The sequence below is a fragment of the Plectrocnemia conspersa genome, unplaced genomic scaffold (assembly GCF_051122295.1).
Source record: "Plectrocnemia conspersa isolate PC_06_02 unplaced genomic scaffold, ASM5112229v1 ptg000011l, whole genome shotgun sequence".
NCBI lineage: Eukaryota > Metazoa > Arthropoda > Insecta > Trichoptera > Polycentropodidae > Plectrocnemia > Plectrocnemia conspersa.
Genome location: NW_028277175.1, coordinates 1,740,737 through 1,762,717, shown reverse-complemented (window position 1 = coordinate 1,762,717; position 21,981 = coordinate 1,740,737). Strand labels below are relative to the sequence as shown.

Below are 21,981 nucleotides of genomic sequence, written 5' to 3'. Positions count from 1 at the left end.
GCCTCTATATTCAAAATATAAATCACTAATAAACTATTTTAAATCTTTCATTAGAAAGGTTTACTACTCTTGAGTTGTTCAAAATTGTTTAATTTATAGTTTTTGCTAATTTTTTTGTAAAAAATGCATAGGGAGTATGGCGCGCCCCTTTCATAATTTTGTTTATATTATTTAATTAATTTTTAAGAATATTGCCTTTTTTAAAATTAAATGTTTAAAAGCATATTGTATTTTAATATGCATATGTTAGTGATTTCATACCAGTGAAAGTATACTTTTATTGATGTTTTAGGGAATTCGTATTCCAAATATGCACACTTTCGCCAGTGAATGTTTATTATTATAGATGAAAATACAATTTCACTGGTAATCGCCTGTGAAAGTATAAGTTTTGACACGAATACTTTTTCATCCTACATACAATTAAATAAATTAGTTGAGATTTATTCATGGGGTGTTCAATGATCGGACCAACGCTCGCTCGCACCTAACTTGTTCAACATTTTTGTTCACATGATCGTCCTATATTTTTATTCTGACCATATGCTATTCTTATTCTAATTTAATTACAAAATAAAGATTCACTGGCCTCAAGCAGTGAATTTATTGTGTGACATGCTTTCACCGACTGAGTTGGTGAAAGTATATTTTCGCTGGAAAATAGATTCACTGCAACGTACATTTATTTTTTTATAAAATAGGGTTTTCACTTTTTAAAAATACCTACAAAAAATCGTTGTCAAAATAACATAATATACAAAGGGCAGAAAATATTTTTTTGGCCAGGGTGAACTGCATTACAGTGTCTCACTTCCTACTTAGAATACATTTGAGTTTGATTGAACTCTCGTGTATTCCAGTGAAAAGCAGCCACTGTCACTTCAATTATCTAATCTGGTCAAGTCACATTAAGCCTCCAAGACTTTAACTTGAAGACTACTAGGATTTAGCATAATGACTTTGTGACTCTCATTTGTAATTAAAATAAAACGCGTATGCTCTAGGCATCGCACAATATAATTTAAGATAGAAATTTACAAAGAAAAAAATAAAATAAATTTAAAATTATATTTATTATTTAAAAATTGTTTTAATAAGTTTCTTCTTCAGGCTCAGTAATATCTGGAAGGTCTCTATTGCTCTCTTGGTTGTAATAATCATCAGGTATCACATAATCTGAAGGGGGTCTCATAGGGCCGAATACTTTTTTGCTTTCATCTTTCTTTTTAGACACTTTTTTATCTTCTTTCTCGTCTTTCCTCGTCGATTTGATGTCCTCTTTTTTCTTAGATTCACTGCCATTTTTAGCTTCCAGTCTTTCAACTTCTTCGTCTGAATCGACTTCAACTTCAAATTCATCATTCTTGTTATTCAATCTCACAGTTTCTGGCATTTTAATACTCTTCTTAACCGTTTTATTGATCTTTTTACCGATGAATATTGAATTTCCCACTTTTTTAACGTTACTTTTAGGAGCCTCGTCAATAGTTGGACTCTTTGGGTCTTGTTTGATCAATTCTGGTAACAGTGCCGGTTTAGCAATTTCAGTTAACTTTTCCATTTTGCTGAGTTCTACTTTTAGCAGCTGTATTTCCATCTATAAAAATCATGAACACAAAATTATTTTTATTATATGATTCATATTTTTAATGTTAATTACTTTTGCTTTTGATATTTCAGCTTTATTTGCGATACTGTTGTGATCTTGCTTCCCGAGATTAGTCATGAATTGATCCAAAGCATCAGTGTCTTCGTTGTCTTCTTCGATCTTTTTGCTTTTACCTTGTTCTCTGAGGGCCATCAATCGCTTATCGCATTTATTGATCTTTTCTTTTAACTCCGTACAGTTATCGACCTAAAAAAGATCAGATTATTCAGTATATCTTTATACAATTAATTAAAAATAATTTAAAATATTACTAGATCTTTGTAAGTGTAAGTTTTATCCGTCTTAGCCAATTTTGCATCTTCGTATGATGGTTGATGTACTTTCAATCTTTGCTCTCGTTTTTTCTCAATTGTTCCGGTTCTATCTAAGTATGTATCGTCATCTGAATCGTAAAAATCGTCGTCCTTCCAATTTTTAGATTTTCTTTTACGAGACTCTGAAATAATTTGAATTATTAGTGAAGAATAGATTCATAAGAGTAATAATTATATAAAACAAACCATGTTTTGCTTGTCGAAGAAGACCGTGTCTATCGATAACTCGACACGCTTCTAAAGCACATTGAATCACAGCATCTTTCTTCTTTCCTTTGTGTATAACTTCTGCAACTATAGGATTTCCTCTGGCATCTTCAATCGGAAGTTCAACCCTTGATTTAAATTAACAAAAAAGAAATTATACCATATTTATTAATTATAGTTAATGCATATTTATTTAAAATACCTGCAAACATATTGTCCTACACCTCTCTCTTTACAATCGTATTCTAATGTGAGACCTTCTCTTTCAAAATATCCTCGTAACGTCTTTTTAGGATCTTCCAAATATAGTTCCTCGTTGTTTGCTGAAGCGTATGGATTTTCAGATAGATCTGTTTCTTCATCAGCATCATCGCCTAAATAAATTATAAATAAAACATTTCATAACATATTTAAAACACGAGTGAATAAAATATTTTTAAAACATACCCATTCCCCAACTTATTCCTTCTTGCTCCAACTTTCTCTCTCTCTCCTCCTTTTCTTTATCTATTTGAGCTTTAGCATTTGCTATCTCTTCTTCCTTTTTCAACTTCTTCTCCAATCGCAATTGTTTCATTTCAGTCATAGATAGCTCCGATTCCGCTTCTTTATCCTCATCAGGTCCCTAAATACAACATAAAATTAATACAACACAATAAATATGCATTAAACAACTAATAAATACCTGCAGAATAAACATCCTAGTGCTGCAACCCAACTTTATCATATGACCGACTTGAACTCGATAATATTGATGAGATTTGATTGAAGTTTTGTTTATAATTGTTCCGTGCGAGCTTCCTAAATCATAAACGTAGAATCCACATGGTCTATTATCGTCCGTTTCTTGAGCTTTATATTGCAAAACTGCATGATATCTCGATATCGTAGGGTGAGCCATCATTATATCGCAATTACACAAACGACCGAAAACATGAAACGGCTTATCGGTCACATCAATTGTTTCCACAATAGTCCCCGACTTTAAAACTTCAAATTTATATCCAGAATCTAAAAATATTAAAATAAAAAATAATTAGAATGTTCAAATATTATTGATTGATTGATTTAATTACCTTGAGGGGGCAATCCGGACCATTTGGGTTCTTTGTACGGCATGGGTGGAGCCGCCTTTTCTTTCAATAGTTCCGCAGGTGATAGATTATTCAGAGCGGCTTTCTTAAGAGACGATGAGCTTTGAAGCTCATCAATTGCTGGTTGGTCATCACCAGTTTCACTCGTTATAGAAACCTCATTTTCTGCATCGTTGGAAGCAGAGTTTTTATCGGTTCTTTCGATGTCTTCAACTTTACGCGGCAATTTGCCTATTTTGCCGATCAATACAGGTTTCTTAAATTCAGTTGGAGGTTTAATCTCCTTCTTAACTTCTACTTGCGATTTATCGTCGATCTCCATGGTTAAACTTTGTAATTTACAGAAAAAACCGTATAACGCCAGATAGACGTCAATATAACCTAATTGACGTTTACTAATGTGGCCATAACAATATTTTTTTTAGCCAAGTACATTACATACATTTTATTTTTATAGTATAGGAGTGCGGATTCGTTACCACTATAAATTTGATACATTGCACTTGGTACAACCTGAACGATATCTACCAGTCTATTTTTTGAAGTTTGCATAATTTGTTTATGTTATGTTCTGGTTTGACAGCAAATGGACGTTTTGCAATTGTCAATATATGTAAAAGTCAAAGTAGAAACGTAATGGTGGATTGCACGTTAAATTGGCACCGTGGAAAATATTCGTTTATAATGGAAATATCCGTTTTATGGTGGAAAGTATCGAGAACAATTTAAATAAGCAATATATAAAATAATCATTCCCTAAAACGAATTGTTCATGCATTATTGTTGGAGAGATTAAGTGTGAGCAAACGCGCATTGGCCAGAATAGTGAACACATTATGAATAACTCTCTGCAACGAACCATTTTCCATAGATTGATCTTACAATAATCCACAAACAATTCGTTTTAAGTATTTATTTAAATGCACACATCTCTCAAAATAATTCCATATTGAACAACACCTGAAAGTAACCGATGTAAGTGATACTATTTGTTGACGTCCGTTTCGCCTCTTGTGTACGTTCGCAAACGCCATATTACGGCGTTTGGAAATATTAATAAATAGCAATAAAATGTGGGGACCTATTTTTTATCCACTATGTTGAAACTAGGCAGCACTCGGAGGACAGCATATTCCTTGGCCGAACGCGACAGGAGTTTGACGACCGGTGGTGCCTCGTCCGTCAACTACTCTTCCATGTAAAAATGTGTAACTAAATTGTAAACTACTAAAAATAAAACTGCAGGACTTTCAATTTCACACTTTTCTACTTTAAAGAAATTTTCATCTGAAATATTAACTCTATTCGCCAATACATATGTATCAATAAAGGCGATTACATAACGAATTATTATTCGTGCGTAAGATCGACAAGGAGGTTAGATATGGTAGCACTTTATACTTATTTGCTATCGAGGGAATTGAAAACAGAATACAATAAAAGCAATGTAAATATTTCACTAAAAACTTTAGTTTGAAATAAGCAAACCCTAAAATTAAAACAAGATTTTTTTAAAGAAGTAATATTTGATGTTAACGCTCTTATGTTTAACTTTTCACTCCAATAAGCTGGCATTCTTATTCTTGTGCGATATTGATCATACCAGAATTTCGAAGAACCAGCAAAACACTTGGATGACTGTTCAATCATTTACTTTGGTTTGCTACATATTTTACAATAAGTCAGCCCGCGTCTTAACTGCACGGCCGCCAACAGTATAAGAATGATCTCCAAACGTACATTCGAGTTGGGTATATCTTATCTTGGACAGCAAGATACATTTAAAACTATGCTATCATATTACAATCAAATATCATTCGAAGCTAATCCACATAAGCAAGTGCTTCAGAGGTATCGATTGTAGATTTTGACCGTATCAAATAAAAAAAAAGCAGATCAGGATTAAGTTAAGATTGCAAAAAAATAAATTCAATTATATTTGAATAGTTTTTTGTCTAATTTTTTTTTATAAAAAACGAATATTTAAGATCCTTGGTCGATGGCATGTACATCTGTGCTGGACGTCAACGTCAGTATTCCGAGAGCTGTCGCTTAAGTCGTATGTGTCCTGATAATATTAGTATTTTTAAAACAAATTTTCACATGTAGACTTAGTGTACATCACAGGTTATTATATTGATATTATAGGTCCCATATTGATTTCTGAAATGAAAAACTTTAAAAAATAATAAAACACGTATCAAATACAAAGTTTATTCGTTGATAAATGTATAAAAAGTTAATAATTTACATTAATAAATATTTTTGACAAAATCCCACAATTTCATCGAAATGCCGTTAATATTCCGCTTCGATTGAATAATCTGCCGTCGAGGATTATCGTTAATATCATAATGTCGAATAACATATATTTATATGGGAGACAAAAATAATTATTGTTAACAAAAATTTAGGCCATTGGTACTTTAGAACACAAAACGACACAATTTTAATTAATTTTTAAATTTGAGGAATGATCGAATTTGTTAAATTATAAATATCTATATATCACCGCAATATAATACAATGCACCATTATATAATCAAAAAAACAGTATTTTAATTTAGTAAACCGATTCCCATAAATAATAATAATTAAAATTAGAAAAACGTGTATAACAATTTAACAAAAAATATTAAAAACAATAATTATAATATTTAAAAATAATATTATACAAACACATAAATGTGTGTTATAAATTAGTTTCGGTAACAATTTGCGCTTATTTGTTCATTGATGAATGACTATTTATGTATAAAAAAATGATGTAATATTTTAAAGGTTTATCTTCCAAATTTGTGATGATTAAAATGAACGAACTTAATAGTGCACCTTCTAGTTTGGATAGGTCCGAAGGCAAACTAAGGCAGTTATTATTAATTTCGATCGCAGTTACATGGGGCGACATTGATTTGGATCATTGAGGGATATTCCTTCCAAGTTCTGTTCTCCGAAAGAGGTTTCTTCGGTTAATTCTGATGGCGGCTGTCCTAATTCTTGCATCTGTTTGAATTGATATCAAATTAGATCATGTATAAAAGTACGTTATATAATACGAGTTCAATTACCTCTTGCATAAGAACGAGAATAACGTCAAATCTCTTCTTTTTGATTTCTTCCGAGTCGGTTTCTCTTTCTTTTTCTAATTCCGCACAGACTTTAGACATTAAAGTGTTTTGTTTTGAGAACCTGGAACAATAATAGACGTTTCATTTCCGTATCTATTCGCTAACTCATCTATTAGCGGAGAGGTGAGTGACATTCGCTATAAATAGCTGCACGTTGCAGAATGCATTTGGCAAACATCAAGTGAGAGAAAGGCTAGGAATGCTATACCTTTCGTATTCCTTCGGGTCGAGCTTGCTCTTGTTCTGCTGTAGCCAAGTGGGGTACTTTTCTACCATTGCTTTGAGAGATGGGAAAAGGACGTCCTTGGACAGTAAGGATTGCATCATGTTTTGCATAAACGGAACAAACATATCAGGCGCTCCTTCCTAAAAAAGAAAATATTTAGGAACTTATATTGTATAAAATCAGATATAAAATAATAGCACGTTGAAAAGTAAAATAAATTTAGATCTGTCAGTGACTATTTGCAATCGACACTCATAATTTTGAGCTTCGCTTAATAAATTCAAAATTTGTTTTCATTAATTCGAGGTTTGCGCTCATAAATTTGAGCTTTTTGCTAAAAATATTGAGCTTTGCATTTATAATTTTAAGCTTAAAAAAATCATAAATTCGTGCTTGAAACCTAGATTTTTTGTTTGCGTAACTAACAACTTATCATTTAACTAAATTACTTTTATTTATTGCTATTTCATTAGTGAACTATCAGTATTCATAAATATTTTTCAGATAAGAAGCAATGCCGGGCATTGTGTTTCTTACATTTTAGAATATTATTATTAGATGATACGTAATTTTTATTTTAAATTGAATCAATTTTATTTTTGAAATTTTTCATGTAATTTATTAATTCACTTTTAGTTTAGCAAAATATTAAAAAAAATATTGTTTTTATTATGATCCATCGTATTTATTACTATATTTTAAGATGTGTTTTGAACTTTAGATTATAATTATGATTTTTCAATTATAAAAATAGAATGAATTTTATAATTAAAATACTACATTTATTTGATAAAATAAGCTAGATTACAAAAAATCAATTTCATTCTCATATACGTATTACAATACTGCTTTACTGCTTAAGGACGGGTCCCGCACACGCGTGGGATTTTGCGTGGCGTTTTATTGGGGGGTTGCATATGTGTTTATTTTTTATATGACCCATTAGGTGAGTTTTTTTTACTTTGGGTTTAGTAATATATTTTAGTAATATTTTATTATTCTAATGCGTATTTTGTTTTATTTCTCAGAATTTAAAACAACCAAGCAAAGATGGAATTATAAATTATGAATCATTATTTCTATTGTTCAATTTTATTATTATTATATTATAAAAAAATGAGTGCGATTTAACGGGGAATTATTTTAAGAGAAATGTGCATTAAAATAAATACTTTGTTCCATTAAACAAATTGTTTGTAAGTTTATATAAGGTAAATCTTCGGATATTTTTGAGAAAAAGTATTCGTCTCAGAGAGTTAGTCATGGGGTGTTCACGTTATGACCACTGTCCCACAGTAATCCGCAAACAATTCATTTTACGGAAAAAATTTTTTATATAATGCTCATTTAAATTGTCCTGTTTGTTTTTTCGAGTGAATGTCCTGATTTTATTATTATTATTTTTTGTTTTATATTTATTATTTACCTAAAAAAGGAGAAGAAAATAATATTTTTTTTAACAACTTTTGAAAAATATTTCAGGCATGAAGTGGTTAACAAATATAAATTGATTGCACTTCACTTATTCTATCTAAAAAATGTATCTAATTATTCTATCCAAAAAAACAAATATTCTCGCACTTTGTGCTCAAAATCTTTGAAAACTTCACTCGTAAACTTGGAGTTTGAGGAATTTTGATATTTTGTTAGTGTAACTCAAGAATTATTATTTAACTGAATTATTTTCATAAATTGCTATCTTATTAGTGAATTTATGACATTTAAAATAATTTTATTATATTATTTAAGGCTTTAAATTTTAAATATCTCAATAAAATATTAGTTTTAGGGCTTGATTGTAATAAATATAAAATTTTAACAGCACATCAAAACTCATTTAAATATGTTTCAAAGAATAAAATAAAATATAATTTCTTAAATAATGAAAACAATTACACAACATTTTATAAATATATCTCATATGATTTTTTAATCTGAATGTATATAAATATATTTTATTAAGCATTATATTTTTAAAATTGGCAAATTATTGCACAAAGATGCAGATTTTTTAACCATATTTTTTTATACTTGGGTGATATTTGGTCACATACTTTTTTGTCTACAATATCACTAAAATATGAATGTGTGTTATAAATTAAACTTAATCTCACCTGACCAACGCCAAGCCCTGAAAACATTTTAGCGAGTTCATCATCAGAAGCTGCTTTTTGAAGGTCGTCCGAGTTAGTGTTGAGGTTTTCTAAAGTTTTGGCGATAGCTGCTGATACCTAAAGCAATAAAATAAACGATGCTTAATATAGATCGACAGTAATTTGATAAATTATTATATAGAAGCTTACGTCATTTGAAGATTTGAGCTTTCCCTTATCAGACTTTGAATCTTCGGCAGGTTTCATAACATGAGCGGCAGCCTCTGATGAAAATAATTGATTTTATATTTAGATAATGATATATATTAGTGTTTTTAATTACCTGCCATCATTTTGAACGTATCTGCGACTTGATCTTGAGTTATCGACGAGTTGTCTGACGATCCTTTCAATGTGCCGAGCAACGTAGCCATGTTGCTTTCGAAGGTAGCGGCTGCGTTTTGTAAAAATTCCTCAGACCAGACATTTTCGGACGGATTCCAGTCGACGCCGTCGGCTGCCGGTTTGATACTGCTTCCTCCGATGCTGTTTCCGCGCTTTCTAGCTTGTTGATTGTACATGTCTGCGAATGCACCTGTAATTATATAGAACGTGAGCATGGATCGATTAGTGTGAGCGAATGGTATCACTGTCATCACAGTCACAATGTGATTTGAACGGTGCTAATTATTCGGTAAGGGTAGATAATTGGCGTTCTAGGGTTGATTTATTTAAGGGATGATCACCTAGTCGAGCACGGGTCGACAGTTAAACGAAGAGTGATCGTAAAGCTTTGCGCCGCGGTAAATTTAGACGCCGTTAAAGGTCAGGTGCTTTTTTTCGGTTGCACGGGTGCAAGGTGCGAATGGCAGCGTTGTGCCCGCGAGAAGGAATCTGCTCAACTGTTCATGAGCTCGTCTAGCTCGTTGTCGTCCACCTGCTCCCCGGCGGGCGTCGGTTTGGGCTCCGCCCTTCCCCCTGCGCTCTCATCGCTCGACATTTTACACTTAAAACGCTTTCGATTGCCAACGACAGCTCACGCGATGGCTCTCAACTTCACTTTGCTTATTTTTAAATCCGGCCCTAACATTTTGACATTTCCATCATAGCGGCCATGTCATATTAAAAAAGAAAAAATATATATTGAAAAACTATATCAATTAGGCAAATAAAAAATATTTTACAAGCAATATTAATTTTTCACATTAAATATATAATAATAATGATTTATCAACCATTATAAATATTTAAATTTATTAGTTAAGAATGTCCCTTTTTGTATATTCATATTATTCGTTTTATTTTGCAAGCGTTGCTTTTGTGTTTATTTTGTTGCCTATTAACCTTTATGGAAGGAATCCGAAGCGCGCTCTAATGTCTAGCGACGTCTAGGGCTGCGCATGGTATTTTTAGAACTTCCTAGTTATTTTGTCTTTGTTACTTATTGTACGTCGAACGCTATTTTTGATACATGTATATATTAATATTATTCAAAATAAACTATATTTATGGTATATTTCCAATAATATATTTTTGTTGTTTTACAATAGAATATTTTTTTTAAAACAAAAAAAAACTTATGTAATTTTCGATGATTTTTTTCGTACATATTTCAGGCGGTATCTCGGCTATAACTTGCTCAAACGTTTTGGGTTTGTTAGCGTAGACACTACTCTTAGCATAATCCCACAAAAAATCCAACGGCTTAAATTGTATGATCTTGGTGGCTAGTTGAGCTAGAGGAGACTTGCACTTTATTTTTGCGTAGGGCCCCTAATTATGCTTAAAAAATATTTTAAAATGGCAAAAAATTTAATGGTGCTACTCAAACCTTTTCTGCTTAAGAAAATAAACATTGCATTAAATAATTTAGCTTTAATAAGATACAAATAATTATACAAGAAGACAGATTTTGCATTTTAATAGTAACAAAAATACATTTGTTGTCTTTTGGATTCAAGTGGCTTGCGGATTTATAGAATCAATTTTATATATAAATATAACGTTATGTATATTTATAACGATTTTTGAGAATCACTGGCGTAATTTAAATAATATCCCCATGATTTAAAAAATAAAAAATAAAAATAATAATAATTGTTTAAATATTATTTTATTAATATATTATTATTATTAAGATTGTTTATGTATTACTATATTATATAATACATTTTTGTAATATTCTTACTAAGACCTAATTCAGAAGTATCTAAAAAAGCGATTGCAGCGGCCACTTTCAAAAGATCCTGAAACGCATTTTATTTTATGCAAAATGTATTTGCTTTTGTATAAATTTAAAATTATTAAAACATTTTTGTACAACATTATTTTTTGAGCAATTTTTTTTGTCTACGACCTCGTTGCCCTCCTAATTCACCTGGAGAATTGTCTATCGCCCACCAATATTACTCACTTTGAGAACCTGTGTTGTAGAGGATCTTCTAAAATTATTAATTAGAAGTATTATTCAAAGTTAAATACTTTACAAACAATTTTTTTAAATAAATTGTCATATTAAACGATAGAGATGAATAATACAAACCTTAAACATTATTCAACGTTACAAAAACTTCTATAGATACTTGTAATCACTAAACAGTGCATTGTGCTATGGCTGAAACAATGCGCATTGTTTTTCTCAAAATAAATAAATATTTTATTTTTGATTTTTGTGGTCATTTGTAATCAACAATTATTTATAACTATGTCAATTATAATTCACAATCTATAGATGTCACTTTAAAGCTTTTTGCAGCACGTTTTTAGATAGGGTCATCGCTTTTTTAATAAGCATATCGTTTTTCTACACTTTTTTCTTTACTTTAAAACTATCATTAACTAACCTTTGTACATACTTAAATTATTCTATGAATTATATAATGAAATATTCTGATTTATAAAATATAAAAATATAGTGGTTTAAACATATTATTTGACTTTATTGATACTTTCCAACAATACAGAATATTTCAGTGCTAATAATTGTTGCATGCAACTCATGAAGTGAAAGTTAAACTGAAGTCATCCTGTATACAACTCAAAGCCCTGCTGACAATACAATATATTTAAATCGATGATTCAACACACCCTAAATGTGTTGTCTTCTCAGTCGTTGTTCCTTCTTTGAACAGGCACACTTGATACAGTATTGGAAAATAGATTCTCGGTGCGTCGATAATTATAGATCGTGCACTATCTATTTCTGCACAGAGGTTTATTACTTTTTGTATACGTCAAGTAAATATGGGAGCAAATTATGGACATGTGGCTTTTATCATGCGTAATGAATATAAAATATATAACATACTAAGTGTTGACACACTTTTGGTATGTACTTTACTAATTAATTATTAACTGATATCAAGAGTAGCGGGTAGAGATACGAGCTTGAAAAATATTGTATAAATATCTGATGAAAAATTAGATTTTTTGGGTAGAATATAATTGTAGCTGCTTGAAAGTCACGCGTATTTAACTGTGAAATGATATCAAAATTTGTATATTTGTTGAAAAAATTGTGTTGACTTCTAAATCATACAATATTATACAGTTACATAATTATTGTATTATTTTTTCAAAGGCCATTAATATACGTATTTGAAAAAGGTTATTAGCTCGACTAAATTTAACTTTATTTATACGTATTTTAAGTACATTAACTTTAAATCTTTTGTTGCACTTAATTATTTATTAACCACTTTTTTAGCACTACCAATAATACAATCAAATAAAGTATTGTTGGCAAACTAGGGAATTTTACATTACGTACTACACTAATTTCAGATTTTACCAGGGAGGGTCAAAAGTTGGCAAGTCAGTGGTCGTTTTTTTAATATATCCATTTCATTAAGATTCATAGTATTTCATTAAACGACATGCATTTTTCTAGTCAAATTTAAGATTGTTTAGAATCCACGTCAAAATCAATAAAATCGTGCCGAAACGCTTGGCTTATCAAGCGTTTATATAGCAATATTATGACTTACAATAAGTAAAAATCTAATGAAGCATATCTATATCGAATTTTGACCAACAGGAGAGCGAAAAAAACAATTATCTCTTCTCAGAAGTCGAAAATCCACGCCAAAAGCAATAAAATCGTGCCATTTAAAATGTCGTTTGAATGACCTTAGAGTTTTATCCACATTTCCCACATTTATACTGTACAGTTTTCTTAACGGTTTACGGTTTCAACAGTGGCGTAGCTGTAGTGGGGCGGAGGGAGCGGGCCGCCCCGGGCGGCACTTGCTTGGGGGCGGCATATTCGCGATGGGATTGTCCAGTGTGGTTCTTAACCCTGAATGCACTAAAACATATATATATCCACAAATAACAAGAGCTTAATAATAACCAATTTATTATTTTAAGAAATGCTGATTTTATGATTCTGCAAAAAATGTATGGGGGAGGGGGGGGGCGGCAATTTTAAGGATCGCCCTGGGCGACACATACCTTAGCTACGCCACTGGGTTTCAAAAGCTCTTTTGAAACCGTAAACCGTTTCTCCAATAATCAAACTGTCTACGGTTTCAAAAGTTCTTTTGATATCCAGGAAAGGTCCTTTGATAATTTTGTTTGGATCATTGACCACCAACTTCTTGCAATAGTTTCTTTCGAATTCCTCTTTTTAAAGCCCATTTGTAAATCCTTGAACCATATATAAATATGGTTCACGGATGAGTATTTATAAAGGCATCGGCTTTTTAGCACTTGAAATTCGTACTAGCTGGTTTTTAAATGCAATGTATACTACTGTATAGCTTTTCAGTATGATACGTTTTAAGCGATAGCTGCGCGGTTGTCCAATCAACCGCGAATCTATTTGTTTTTACCCGCGTTTTAGTATGAGATATATATATATAGACAAATATGTTAAAATTAGAAAAGCTTATTTTTTAAGCAATATTAAGTAATCTGATGGTTAATGTGTTAATATGTTAAAAATTAAACAATAGATAATGACACAGAATGCATAACTATTTTAATTTAATGGCTATTTAAGAAACGTTCACAACTATATACGGTCGATACATAAAAATGGGATTTTTGCCATTTTATCAAGTTAAAAGGTTATATTTAAAAACTTCTAAGGACTGTAACTGATTATAGAAGATTACTACAAGTTTTATAACACTGTTCTGGTATATTTAGAACTGGCACAGAAAAGCTTTTGTAATGGCCAACATATTTGGATCTCCCTGAACGCGAGTTTCTCGCTCGTTTTTATGTTAAATATTTTGCTGATATGAGCCAATTTGTTGTTTCGCTGGTCCTTCGAAGCTCCGATAAGTGGGCCTTTCTGTGACGGTCAATCAACGTCGTGCGCAAACAAAAATATTGATACTAAAGAAAATAAATTAAAAATGTACATTTAAATAAAATATCAGTACACCATTTAAAAATTATTTACCATTTTAGTCGACACCCCTTCGCTCTTTAGCTATGATAGTTTATCAGCTTGTGGGAGTAATTGTTGCCGCCTCATACCTCTATACATTCTAGAGACGACAAGATAGCGGAGCGTGACCACGCCCACTGGATTACCTAACCCAGTTTCTTCCTTCCTGCGTCTCTAACAAAAAAACAGGTAGCTCCGGACCGGGAAACCAACCGCGGTCATCCACCGGGACGACGCAGGTTGAGATCGGCAGTGGACCAGCATTGTATGATGGGAAGCAAACGTGATCAGTGCTAGGGTGCATTCCGAAATAAATACAGTTGCAATTACCAGGAGATATTGTGTCATTCTTCTATTTAGTTTTGAAGTATTTATTCTATTTGTATGGTACATATTATGTACTTAGTAATTAAATAAAAAATATACAAAATATATTTTACCCTGGCAACACTGTAAAATTTTAAAATGCTTATTCATACGTCAAGTCCAAGCCGGTAGAGATGCCTCCAACAAATAATATTGAAATGATGGACATCGTTCGCAAAATGTATATCTCTGACAAAGTAGTCATCTTTTCCAAGACTTATTGTCCTTACTGCAAGATAGTCAAAGACGTAAGTTTGGAATTTGCCCGGTTTTATCTATAGGCTATAATGCATGTCGAGTCAGAGGTCATTAGTACGAATCATATTTTTTTACACGATAGCTGTATTTTTTTTTACTTAGTACTTCATTTATTCCGAATTATTGTTGTTGATTTATGTTTTTAGTCCTAATAAATTAATTTCCATGCTTGGCACCAATGGCGCTAGTGTCGCTTTTATATGTTTTCGCGTTAACTTTCAATTTTTCACATGTGATTAGTATCGTTCTAATCATATCAATTGTGATTAGATTGATACTGGATACTAAATATTTCAAATAATATACTACTACTATAAAAATAATGAGAAATTATACTGTATAATTTATAGTGGTTAAACAGACGTTCCAAGCCTTCCAAAATAATTAATAATTGTTAAGTACTTTTTTTGATAATATCGATTTCACATTTAAAACATGATATTTAAATAATATTTGGCATACAATTCTTGCAGATCTTCAATAAACTCAAACAAAAATTTACCGTTTACGAGCTGGATAAGCGCGATGATGGCGGTGACATCCAAAATACACTCGGAAAAATAACTGGAAAAACATCCGTAAGAACCGATTTATTTTTAAAATTATATAACTATGAAGGGTACAAATAAATTGCATTTGTAGGTGCCTCGTGTGTTCATCAATGGAAATTTTATCGGCGGCTGCAGCGATGTTCAAAGCTTGGATGAGAACGGAAAGCTCAAGCCATTATTAGCATAACATGTAGATAAACATAATCTATCCAAATGATAAATTAGAGATAATGAGTGGACATATTTTAATATAAATTTATTGCATATAAATATTATAAATATTAAACATAAAAAAATAATTCAATATGTGAAATATAAAATAAAATACACACAAACACAGCGGTACAATTTTTTCATTTTCAAAATTTGTGTACAGTGAATGAATCAATAGTGCAGACGCAAAAGAATATGCACCTAAACTCGTTTGTCCGTAATCAACATGAAAAACAAATATCGTGATACTTGTTTAGAATGTCGGCGCCACGTTCAGGTACCAATGGTTATGAATTCTCCGCTACGTCACACTGCTGATTGGCCCTAACGGTTACTAAGGCGGCCAACAACGTTTTGCTACATAAATACCTTTTATAATTTAAACTTGTTTGATGCGACGAGCAGCAACGAGTGAGTGTTGTTCAGAATAATGAACATAAACGGTTTAAATAAGCATAATGCTGACATTCTAAGCAAGTATCAATATCGTTATCGAGTAGGTGGTGAAAACATTTCGCCGAATTGCAACATTTCAGAGCATACTGGAACAAAATTTAGTAATTTAAATTGTCCAAAAAGATATGTATTAGAAAAAAGAATGGTTCAACCCCAAATTATCTGCGAAGACTAGAAGGGTCGTTGAACTCTTCCTTTTCCCTAATAGTATATAAGCCATATGACTAGGCATAACCGGCATGTATTTTGTTTCATTGATCTTCAACCCCATTTTCCTGGATGATGATTCAATGGCGTTAAAGGCTTCTATTAGTACCTATTTTGATCTCGCCACTATATCTACGTCATCAGCGCAGGCGAAGATTTGTATCGCTATATTATACACACTGCCGGTGATATCCAGTTTGCTATCTAGGATTACTTTTTCTAGGGCAATGTTGAACAGATTGCACGCTAGTTCGCAAAGGTTTTGCTAGATAATTTTGACATGTATCATTGTAAGTTTTACCAACGAGATTAGTTTATTTAGTGTACCCTACTGTGTACTCTTTAGATTATTTCACGCGTAAAAACTCGGGACGAAAAAAATTATAAATTCTTAAATATCCACAATTGAAAAAAAAGAGTATTATGTAAAATATTATTTTATATTAGAATAGTTTGATTTGAATTATATTTTTGAGCCCATGTAATGAGTTATTAAAGTATTAATAAGGGGTGGGGAGTGGGGGGAGCAAACTTAGTTTTTGCATGGGTCACCAAATAACCTAAAGATGATTAGTTTGTGTCAATGATCGCCACGGCTTATTTTATTTCAGATATTAAAACATAAAGTAGCGTGTAATTTTATTTATGTATAGTGTATTTTTTTTTAATTTTATTGTTGTTTATGATATTTATTTATATTTGTAAATATTATTCATTTAAATATATTAAATGAAATATTTAAAAGTAAATAAATAAATTGAAATTAGTGCTTTACATATATTATAAATTAATAAAATAAAAATTTGTTCTAATTATAAAGAATGAAACCGATTTTTGTATTTTTGCTACTGACAACACTATAAAATTTTCGTCCTAGCAATTCTCCCTCGTCGCGGTAGTATGGGAAATAGTTATTCATACGTCAAGTCGGCATTGACAACGAAGTCTACAACCGCTAGAGCTGAAATGTCGACTGTCAACGATATGATCAATTCGGACAAAGTAGTCATCTTCTCCAAGACTTATTGCCCTTACTGCAAGATGGCGAAAGACGTAAGTGCGCTATTTAACCGGTTTTATCTACATACATGTCGAGTCGGAGCGTCAGAGGTTATTTCCACGAAACATTGATTTTGTACATAGTGACTGTACATTTCGATAGGTTTTATATTTATAACCAATTAATCTAAAGTAACGACCTTGCTTATTTTTGATTAAGTGAAAATGAATTAACATTTTTTCCGCCATTGGCGCTAGTATCGATTTTTATACTACTTTCAAATTTTACTATTTGTATAATGGATAATTATTATATAGATTATATAAAGTAGGTTCAATTACAGATGTAGTCGAATACATAATCATTCAATACTGGTCCTTCATGGAAGTCTTGTTATTGTCTAGCTCCGCCTCCAATGTGGTTTTTTACTATTTTAAGACTTGCGTCTTATTTGGTGTTTCAAAATGACAATTTCACTAATTGTATATAATAATGAAAATCTATCGCTTAAACCACCGCAGTCTATGTAAGTAGGTAGTTATTAATGGATTTGGAAGAATGAAATGATTATTTAAATTATTTTGACTATAATTCCAATCTTAATTTTTTATTATCCATAAAAACAAAATACATATCGAAATCAGTTCTCATCTTATCTTGCCTTTTAACGTTATTTTATCAGTCTTGAACTTTCATTGTTAATGTAAAATTTTTACCAATAGACCTTACTCAAAATTTTTGTTTAAGGTTTATCAGTTTAAAATTAATTAAACACTGTACACAAATACTGGCCACTCTTTGATGATTGCTTAGCTCTCAACCGAATCCAAATATCTTCTCGGAATTGGGGTATTTGCTTTTATTCACAAAATCTGCCGTAATTTAGTTAATAATAATCACTTATAAATAGAATTTGCAAAAAAATTCCATTTATAAAAAAGTGTATATTATTAACTAAATCTAACTGCATTAATTTGCAATTTTTCACAATAGCTAGATTGTTGTTTTTGCAAGTGTTAATAAAACTATGTTGTAATTATCTAATTTAATATATATGTAAGTGTATTGTAAAGGAATATCTAAAATACAAACAAATTATTCGACATATTTATAGAGATATTCACATAATAATATGTGATGTACACTCATTGTACATCACAGTAGTCACTTTATTGTTAAATATGACAAAAATTTAGTTGCCGCTTTGTATTAGCAGTAAGTTTGATCTCTAAATGCACTATTTAAAAGGTTATGTTATTAAAATGCTTTTATTTATGATTACGTAAAGTGCCAATGCGATTAACGAGTCTGGTTTTTGCACCATACATACTTTGTAATTAATATTATCTTATCTTGTCGACGTGTTGTAGACTCCATATGTGCATACACTGTGTATACTTAACACTTATCTGCAGGTGCGACAAAATAAAATATTAGTGAAGTAATACAAAAAAATATTTTCACAGATTTTATTAAAAAAATATTCCTTCACAGATATATGTTTTAAAAAGGACCATTCATATTAAAAAAACATATTTATCTCATTGTAAATCATTTTATTTATCAATAAGTCTGTAAAAAATAATTTTGGTTTCATAAAATAGTGTTGTGAATTATTTTTAGAGATAAGTGAATTTAAATAAATATTATGTTCCATAAAACGATTTTTTTGTGCATTTATTTAAGCTAAATTCGTTGCAGATATTTATTCATGGGGTGTTCATTGTTCTGACTACTATCCAAACAATTTGTTTTATGGAACAAATATTTTATAAATTGCCCATTTAAATTAGTGAATTAATGGCGTTAAAATTTTTTTGCAGAACAGTTTTATGTTTTGTATGCAGATTGTTAATATGTGTAAAATGATCCATATATTTTTTTGTATTTAGTAATTCATATGCAGTTCTTAACCATAGTGGTATAAATGACGCATATTTGCGTCTTCGGTTCTTAACGATAGTTTTACAAATGACATATAATTAAACCTTTTGAGTAGTGAGTTAATTTATACATATTTGTTAATTTACCTGAGAGTAAGTTAATTTTATTGTTATTTACTTATTATTATTTTATATTGCATTTATAGTAAATTATAGGAAAAAAATCAGTGATTCTTAACGTCTTATTGCTTTGATTTATTTTACTACTTTTTTGTATTAGTATGTTTTAATAATTTATTTTAATACTTTTCAATTATTAAATATCGTTAATTTATTTTACATATTTTTTTATTTATTATTCTGCCCTTGTGAATTTTTTTATATCAATCCAGAAGCTCTCAATATTTTTTATGAAATTAATATAAAATATTGATTATGTTCGTTTATTTCATTGGTATTATTTTTTAAACAAATAATTTGCATTCAATTAAATCTAAAAAGGTCCATAAAGGATTATTAATTGATTTGAAAGAAGCGTATAATTAAACTTGTATTTTGGATTATTGATCTGTGGCAATATTTCAGTCTTAGATAACTTATGGGTATACAACTGATTTTTTTTTTTGCTTCTCAAAAAAAATAAAATCGTATTAAAATGGGAGATAGGTTCCAATACTTATAATCAACTCAAAAATATATCGAATTATTTTTTTTTATCTATTATATATATATAAAAATAGTTTCATAAGTTACATACAAAATAAATAGTAAATTGACATGATTTAATTTTAATTTAATATAGAACCATATAATCATTCAGCATCTTAAAATCCGCCAAATAGCAAAAATGATTGTTTCAATATTCACAAAATATAAATATAATATTTAATGATGTAACACGTTAATGGAAAATAATTGGTGTTTTCATAGACCGTGCAAAAAAAATCATGCAAAAAGAGAATTGGGCGTATATTAGCTTATATTTTATAAATATCTTTCAGATTTAAGTATGATAATAATTTGAGATGTCTCATCTCAAGAGAGATGAGACATATCATAGATTGTCATATCATATTTATAAACATAGATATGAAATATTTTTTTTATTGTGTGTTGAGTGAGTGAATTTATTATCTTATGATACGATATTAGAGCTAATGATTATAACTAAATCTGTGGATTTAAAAATCAGAAAATTTGCATGGAAATATCTGCTATGATGAGTTGCATCAATACTTTAATTATAGAACACTGATTCAGCATATTTTCTGATTCACACTTTCACAGTATTCAGCAATATCGCATCCTATTAGTCATACTGTTTTTATTATGAAATGAGGAATATTTAAAATGCTATAAAAATATTGATATAATCAGGTTATTGTCTGTATTATAATATTTACTATTAAATTTTTCAGGTCTTTAATAAACTCAACCAAAAGTTTACTGTTTACGAGCTGGATGAGCGCGAAGACAGCGGTGAAATCCTCAACACACTCGGAGACATCACTAAAGCTAAAACGGTAAGAATCAATCAATTTTTAAAAGTAGTGAATTATATTAATGATGAATTGCATTTTTAGGTACCTCGCGTGTTCGTCGATGGAAAGTTCATCGGCGGCGGAAGCGATGTTCAAACCATGGAAAAGAACGGAACTCTTCAGGCTCTATTAGCATGAAGTGTAGATACAAATAAATTGTTGAGTCATATGTGATTCACATTGTGCCGATATCTGTGGACATGCAATATGAAAATTTTCATTCCTCTAATCAGTTATTATCATAAGTATTTATCTTTGCTATAGATTGGTTTTTATATTGTTGAATTTCTCAGAAACACATTTTATTTAATTTATGAATCAATAAAGAAGCTGTATATGTAAATTTTGTTTTTACTTTAAAATAAGTATTTTTATGTATTTTATGACAGTTGTGGTTATAATCCATTTAGGTGTTTACACGATTATGTAATAATATATTTTTATATAACTCAACCACAACGTAAATGTACCGCACTATTTGTTTATCTTTTCATCATACTATTATCTAAAAAGTACATTACATTGATATGTGATTGTAGTAATTCAGTATTGTAGATAATATATATTTTTATATGTCGTGTATAAAACAATTATATCATAATTTTGATTTAAGTGTAATATAAACTTCTTTTACTCGTTAATCATTTGATTGATGAGGCCCTTGTCTACGCACGCGTAATAAGCATTGACTTATTCTCTAGATTTCTCAATTAAACTAAATGTCATTAGTGCCTTGTCTATTTTTACCTTATACTTCTATTATCTATTTAATTTTAAACATATATTGTCCTCCGAATTAATCTGTTAACTAAAGCATTTATTTCCTGCAACTCTTTTCTTTGATGTTTCATATGAGTATTTCATGGTTTTGGTTAAAGAGAAACTATAGAGTTTAACATAATTTCAAGATAAAACAACATCTTGGAGATTTTAGAATTAAAAATATTAAAAAAGTTTTTATTGAAGTTAATGAAAACACAAATGTTGCTTCTTATTGTGATGTTTGAAAGACGTCAGTAGAAGAACATCTTTTGCTTTATCAACCTTTGATAGAATGCTCTTTGAATTCCAAATGGACCCTAATGTTTACACCACATTAAATGGCCTAGGATTGGAAAAATTGAAATTTTTACAAGATTTCGTCAAGCTGCCAATTAAAAATTTTATCAATGATTTGACAGGGGAAGTATCGTCATCGAGATTGCAGTAGTGCGTTTTTAATATTATCTATCCGAGCACTTTGTATAATCCCTCGAATTGACATGACAGACTTCATGAACTAATCACAAACATAAAGTCCTCGGATGATAAAGCGAAAAGAGGCCATCATTAGCCACCTAATTAACTACGCCACGATTATATGAAAGGTATATAAGT

At 30.3% G+C, this 21,981-nt stretch overlaps 4 protein-coding genes across 5 annotated transcripts; 2 read left to right on the top strand and 2 right to left on the bottom strand.

The window, feature by feature from the left end:
* Nucleotides 1–999: 999 nt before the first annotated feature.
* LOC148229097 (kanadaptin) lies at nucleotides 1,000–3,686 on the bottom strand. The gene is made up of 8 exons (XM_088197387.1): nucleotides 3,267–3,686; nucleotides 2,876–3,201; nucleotides 2,638–2,815; nucleotides 2,393–2,564; nucleotides 2,170–2,318; nucleotides 1,921–2,105; nucleotides 1,661–1,855; nucleotides 1,000–1,597 (listed from the first exon to the last, which is right to left on the bottom strand). Exons 1-8 carry the CDS (start codon nucleotides 3,604–3,606, stop codon nucleotides 1,091–1,093), a joined length of 2,052 nt encoding a protein of 683 aa, XP_088053513.1. The 5' UTR covers nucleotides 3,607–3,686; the 3' UTR covers nucleotides 1,000–1,090.
* Nucleotides 3,687–5,484: 1,798 nt separating this feature from the next.
* Pex19 (peroxisomal biogenesis factor 19) lies at nucleotides 5,485–9,819 on the bottom strand. Of its 2 annotated transcripts, none has more exons than XM_088198159.1 (7): nucleotides 9,635–9,819; nucleotides 9,075–9,326; nucleotides 8,942–9,015; nucleotides 8,753–8,869; nucleotides 6,621–6,778; nucleotides 6,353–6,473; nucleotides 5,485–6,287 (listed from the first exon to the last, which is right to left on the bottom strand). In XM_088198159.1, exons 1-7 carry the CDS (start codon nucleotides 9,729–9,731, stop codon nucleotides 6,177–6,179), a joined length of 930 nt encoding a protein of 309 aa, XP_088054285.1. In that variant the 5' UTR covers nucleotides 9,732–9,819; the 3' UTR covers nucleotides 5,485–6,176. The 2 variants fall into 2 exon arrangements, with proteins under 2 accessions (XP_088054285.1, XP_088054286.1); XM_088198160.1 differs by having other exon boundaries at nucleotides 9,478–9,637.
* Nucleotides 9,820–14,583: 4,764 nt separating this feature from the next.
* On the top strand, nucleotides 14,584–15,647 carry LOC148229095 (glutaredoxin-like). Its single transcript, XM_088197038.1, has 3 exons — nucleotides 14,584–14,743; nucleotides 15,227–15,331; nucleotides 15,396–15,647. The coding sequence occupies exons 1-3, from the start codon at nucleotides 14,630–14,632 to the stop codon at nucleotides 15,489–15,491; spliced, it is 315 nt and encodes a 104-aa protein (XP_088053164.1). The 5' UTR covers nucleotides 14,584–14,629; the 3' UTR covers nucleotides 15,492–15,647.
* A 1,370-nt stretch (nucleotides 15,648–17,017) lies between these two features.
* Nucleotides 17,018–20,947, top strand: LOC148229094 (uncharacterized). The gene is made up of 3 exons (XM_088197822.1): nucleotides 17,018–17,233; nucleotides 20,482–20,586; nucleotides 20,647–20,947. The coding sequence occupies exons 1-3, from the start codon at nucleotides 17,081–17,083 to the stop codon at nucleotides 20,740–20,742; spliced, it is 354 nt and encodes a 117-aa protein (XP_088053948.1). The 5' UTR covers nucleotides 17,018–17,080; the 3' UTR covers nucleotides 20,743–20,947.
* The last annotated feature ends 1,034 nt before the right edge of the window (nucleotides 20,948–21,981 follow it).

Bases quoted from the DNA above. Each gene is read 5' to 3' on its own strand.
- LOC148229097 (XM_088197387.1), bottom strand. From the start codon at position 3,606: ATGGAGATCGACGATAAATCGCAAGTAGAAGTTAAGAAGGAGATTAAA. The intron at 3,202-3,266 runs GTAATTAAATCA...TAATATTTTTAG, and splicing joins GTCCGGATTGCCCCCTCAAG to ATTCTGGATATAAATTTGAA. The intron at 2,319-2,392 runs GTATTTTAAATA...ATTTAAATCAAG, and splicing joins GTAGGACAATATGTTTGCAG to GGTTGAACTTCCGATTGAAG.
- Pex19 (XM_088198159.1), bottom strand. From the start codon at position 9,731: ATGTCGAGCGATGAGAGCGCAGGGGGAAGGGCGGAGCCCAAACCGACG. The intron at 8,870-8,941 runs GTAAGCTTCTAT...TTATTGCTTTAG, and splicing joins AGCTCAAATCTTCAAATGAC to GTATCAGCAGCTATCGCCAA. The intron at 6,474-6,620 runs GTATAGCATTCC...TTATTGTTCCAG, and splicing joins GACCCGAAGGAATACGAAAG to GTTCTCAAAACAAAACACTT.
- LOC148229094 (XM_088197822.1), top strand. From the start codon at position 17,081: ATGGGAAATAGTTATTCATACGTCAAGTCGGCATTGACAACGAAGTCT. The intron at 17,234-20,481 runs GTAAGTGCGCTA...TAAATTTTTCAG, and splicing joins ACTGCAAGATGGCGAAAGAC to GTCTTTAATAAACTCAACCA. The intron at 20,587-20,646 runs GTAAGAATCAAT...TTGCATTTTTAG, and splicing joins ACATCACTAAAGCTAAAACG to GTACCTCGCGTGTTCGTCGA.
- LOC148229095 (XM_088197038.1), top strand. From the start codon at position 14,630: ATGCCTCCAACAAATAATATTGAAATGATGGACATCGTTCGCAAAATG. The intron at 14,744-15,226 runs GTAAGTTTGGAA...CAATTCTTGCAG, and splicing joins ACTGCAAGATAGTCAAAGAC to ATCTTCAATAAACTCAAACA. The intron at 15,332-15,395 runs GTAAGAACCGAT...TTGCATTTGTAG, and splicing joins AAATAACTGGAAAAACATCC to GTGCCTCGTGTGTTCATCAA.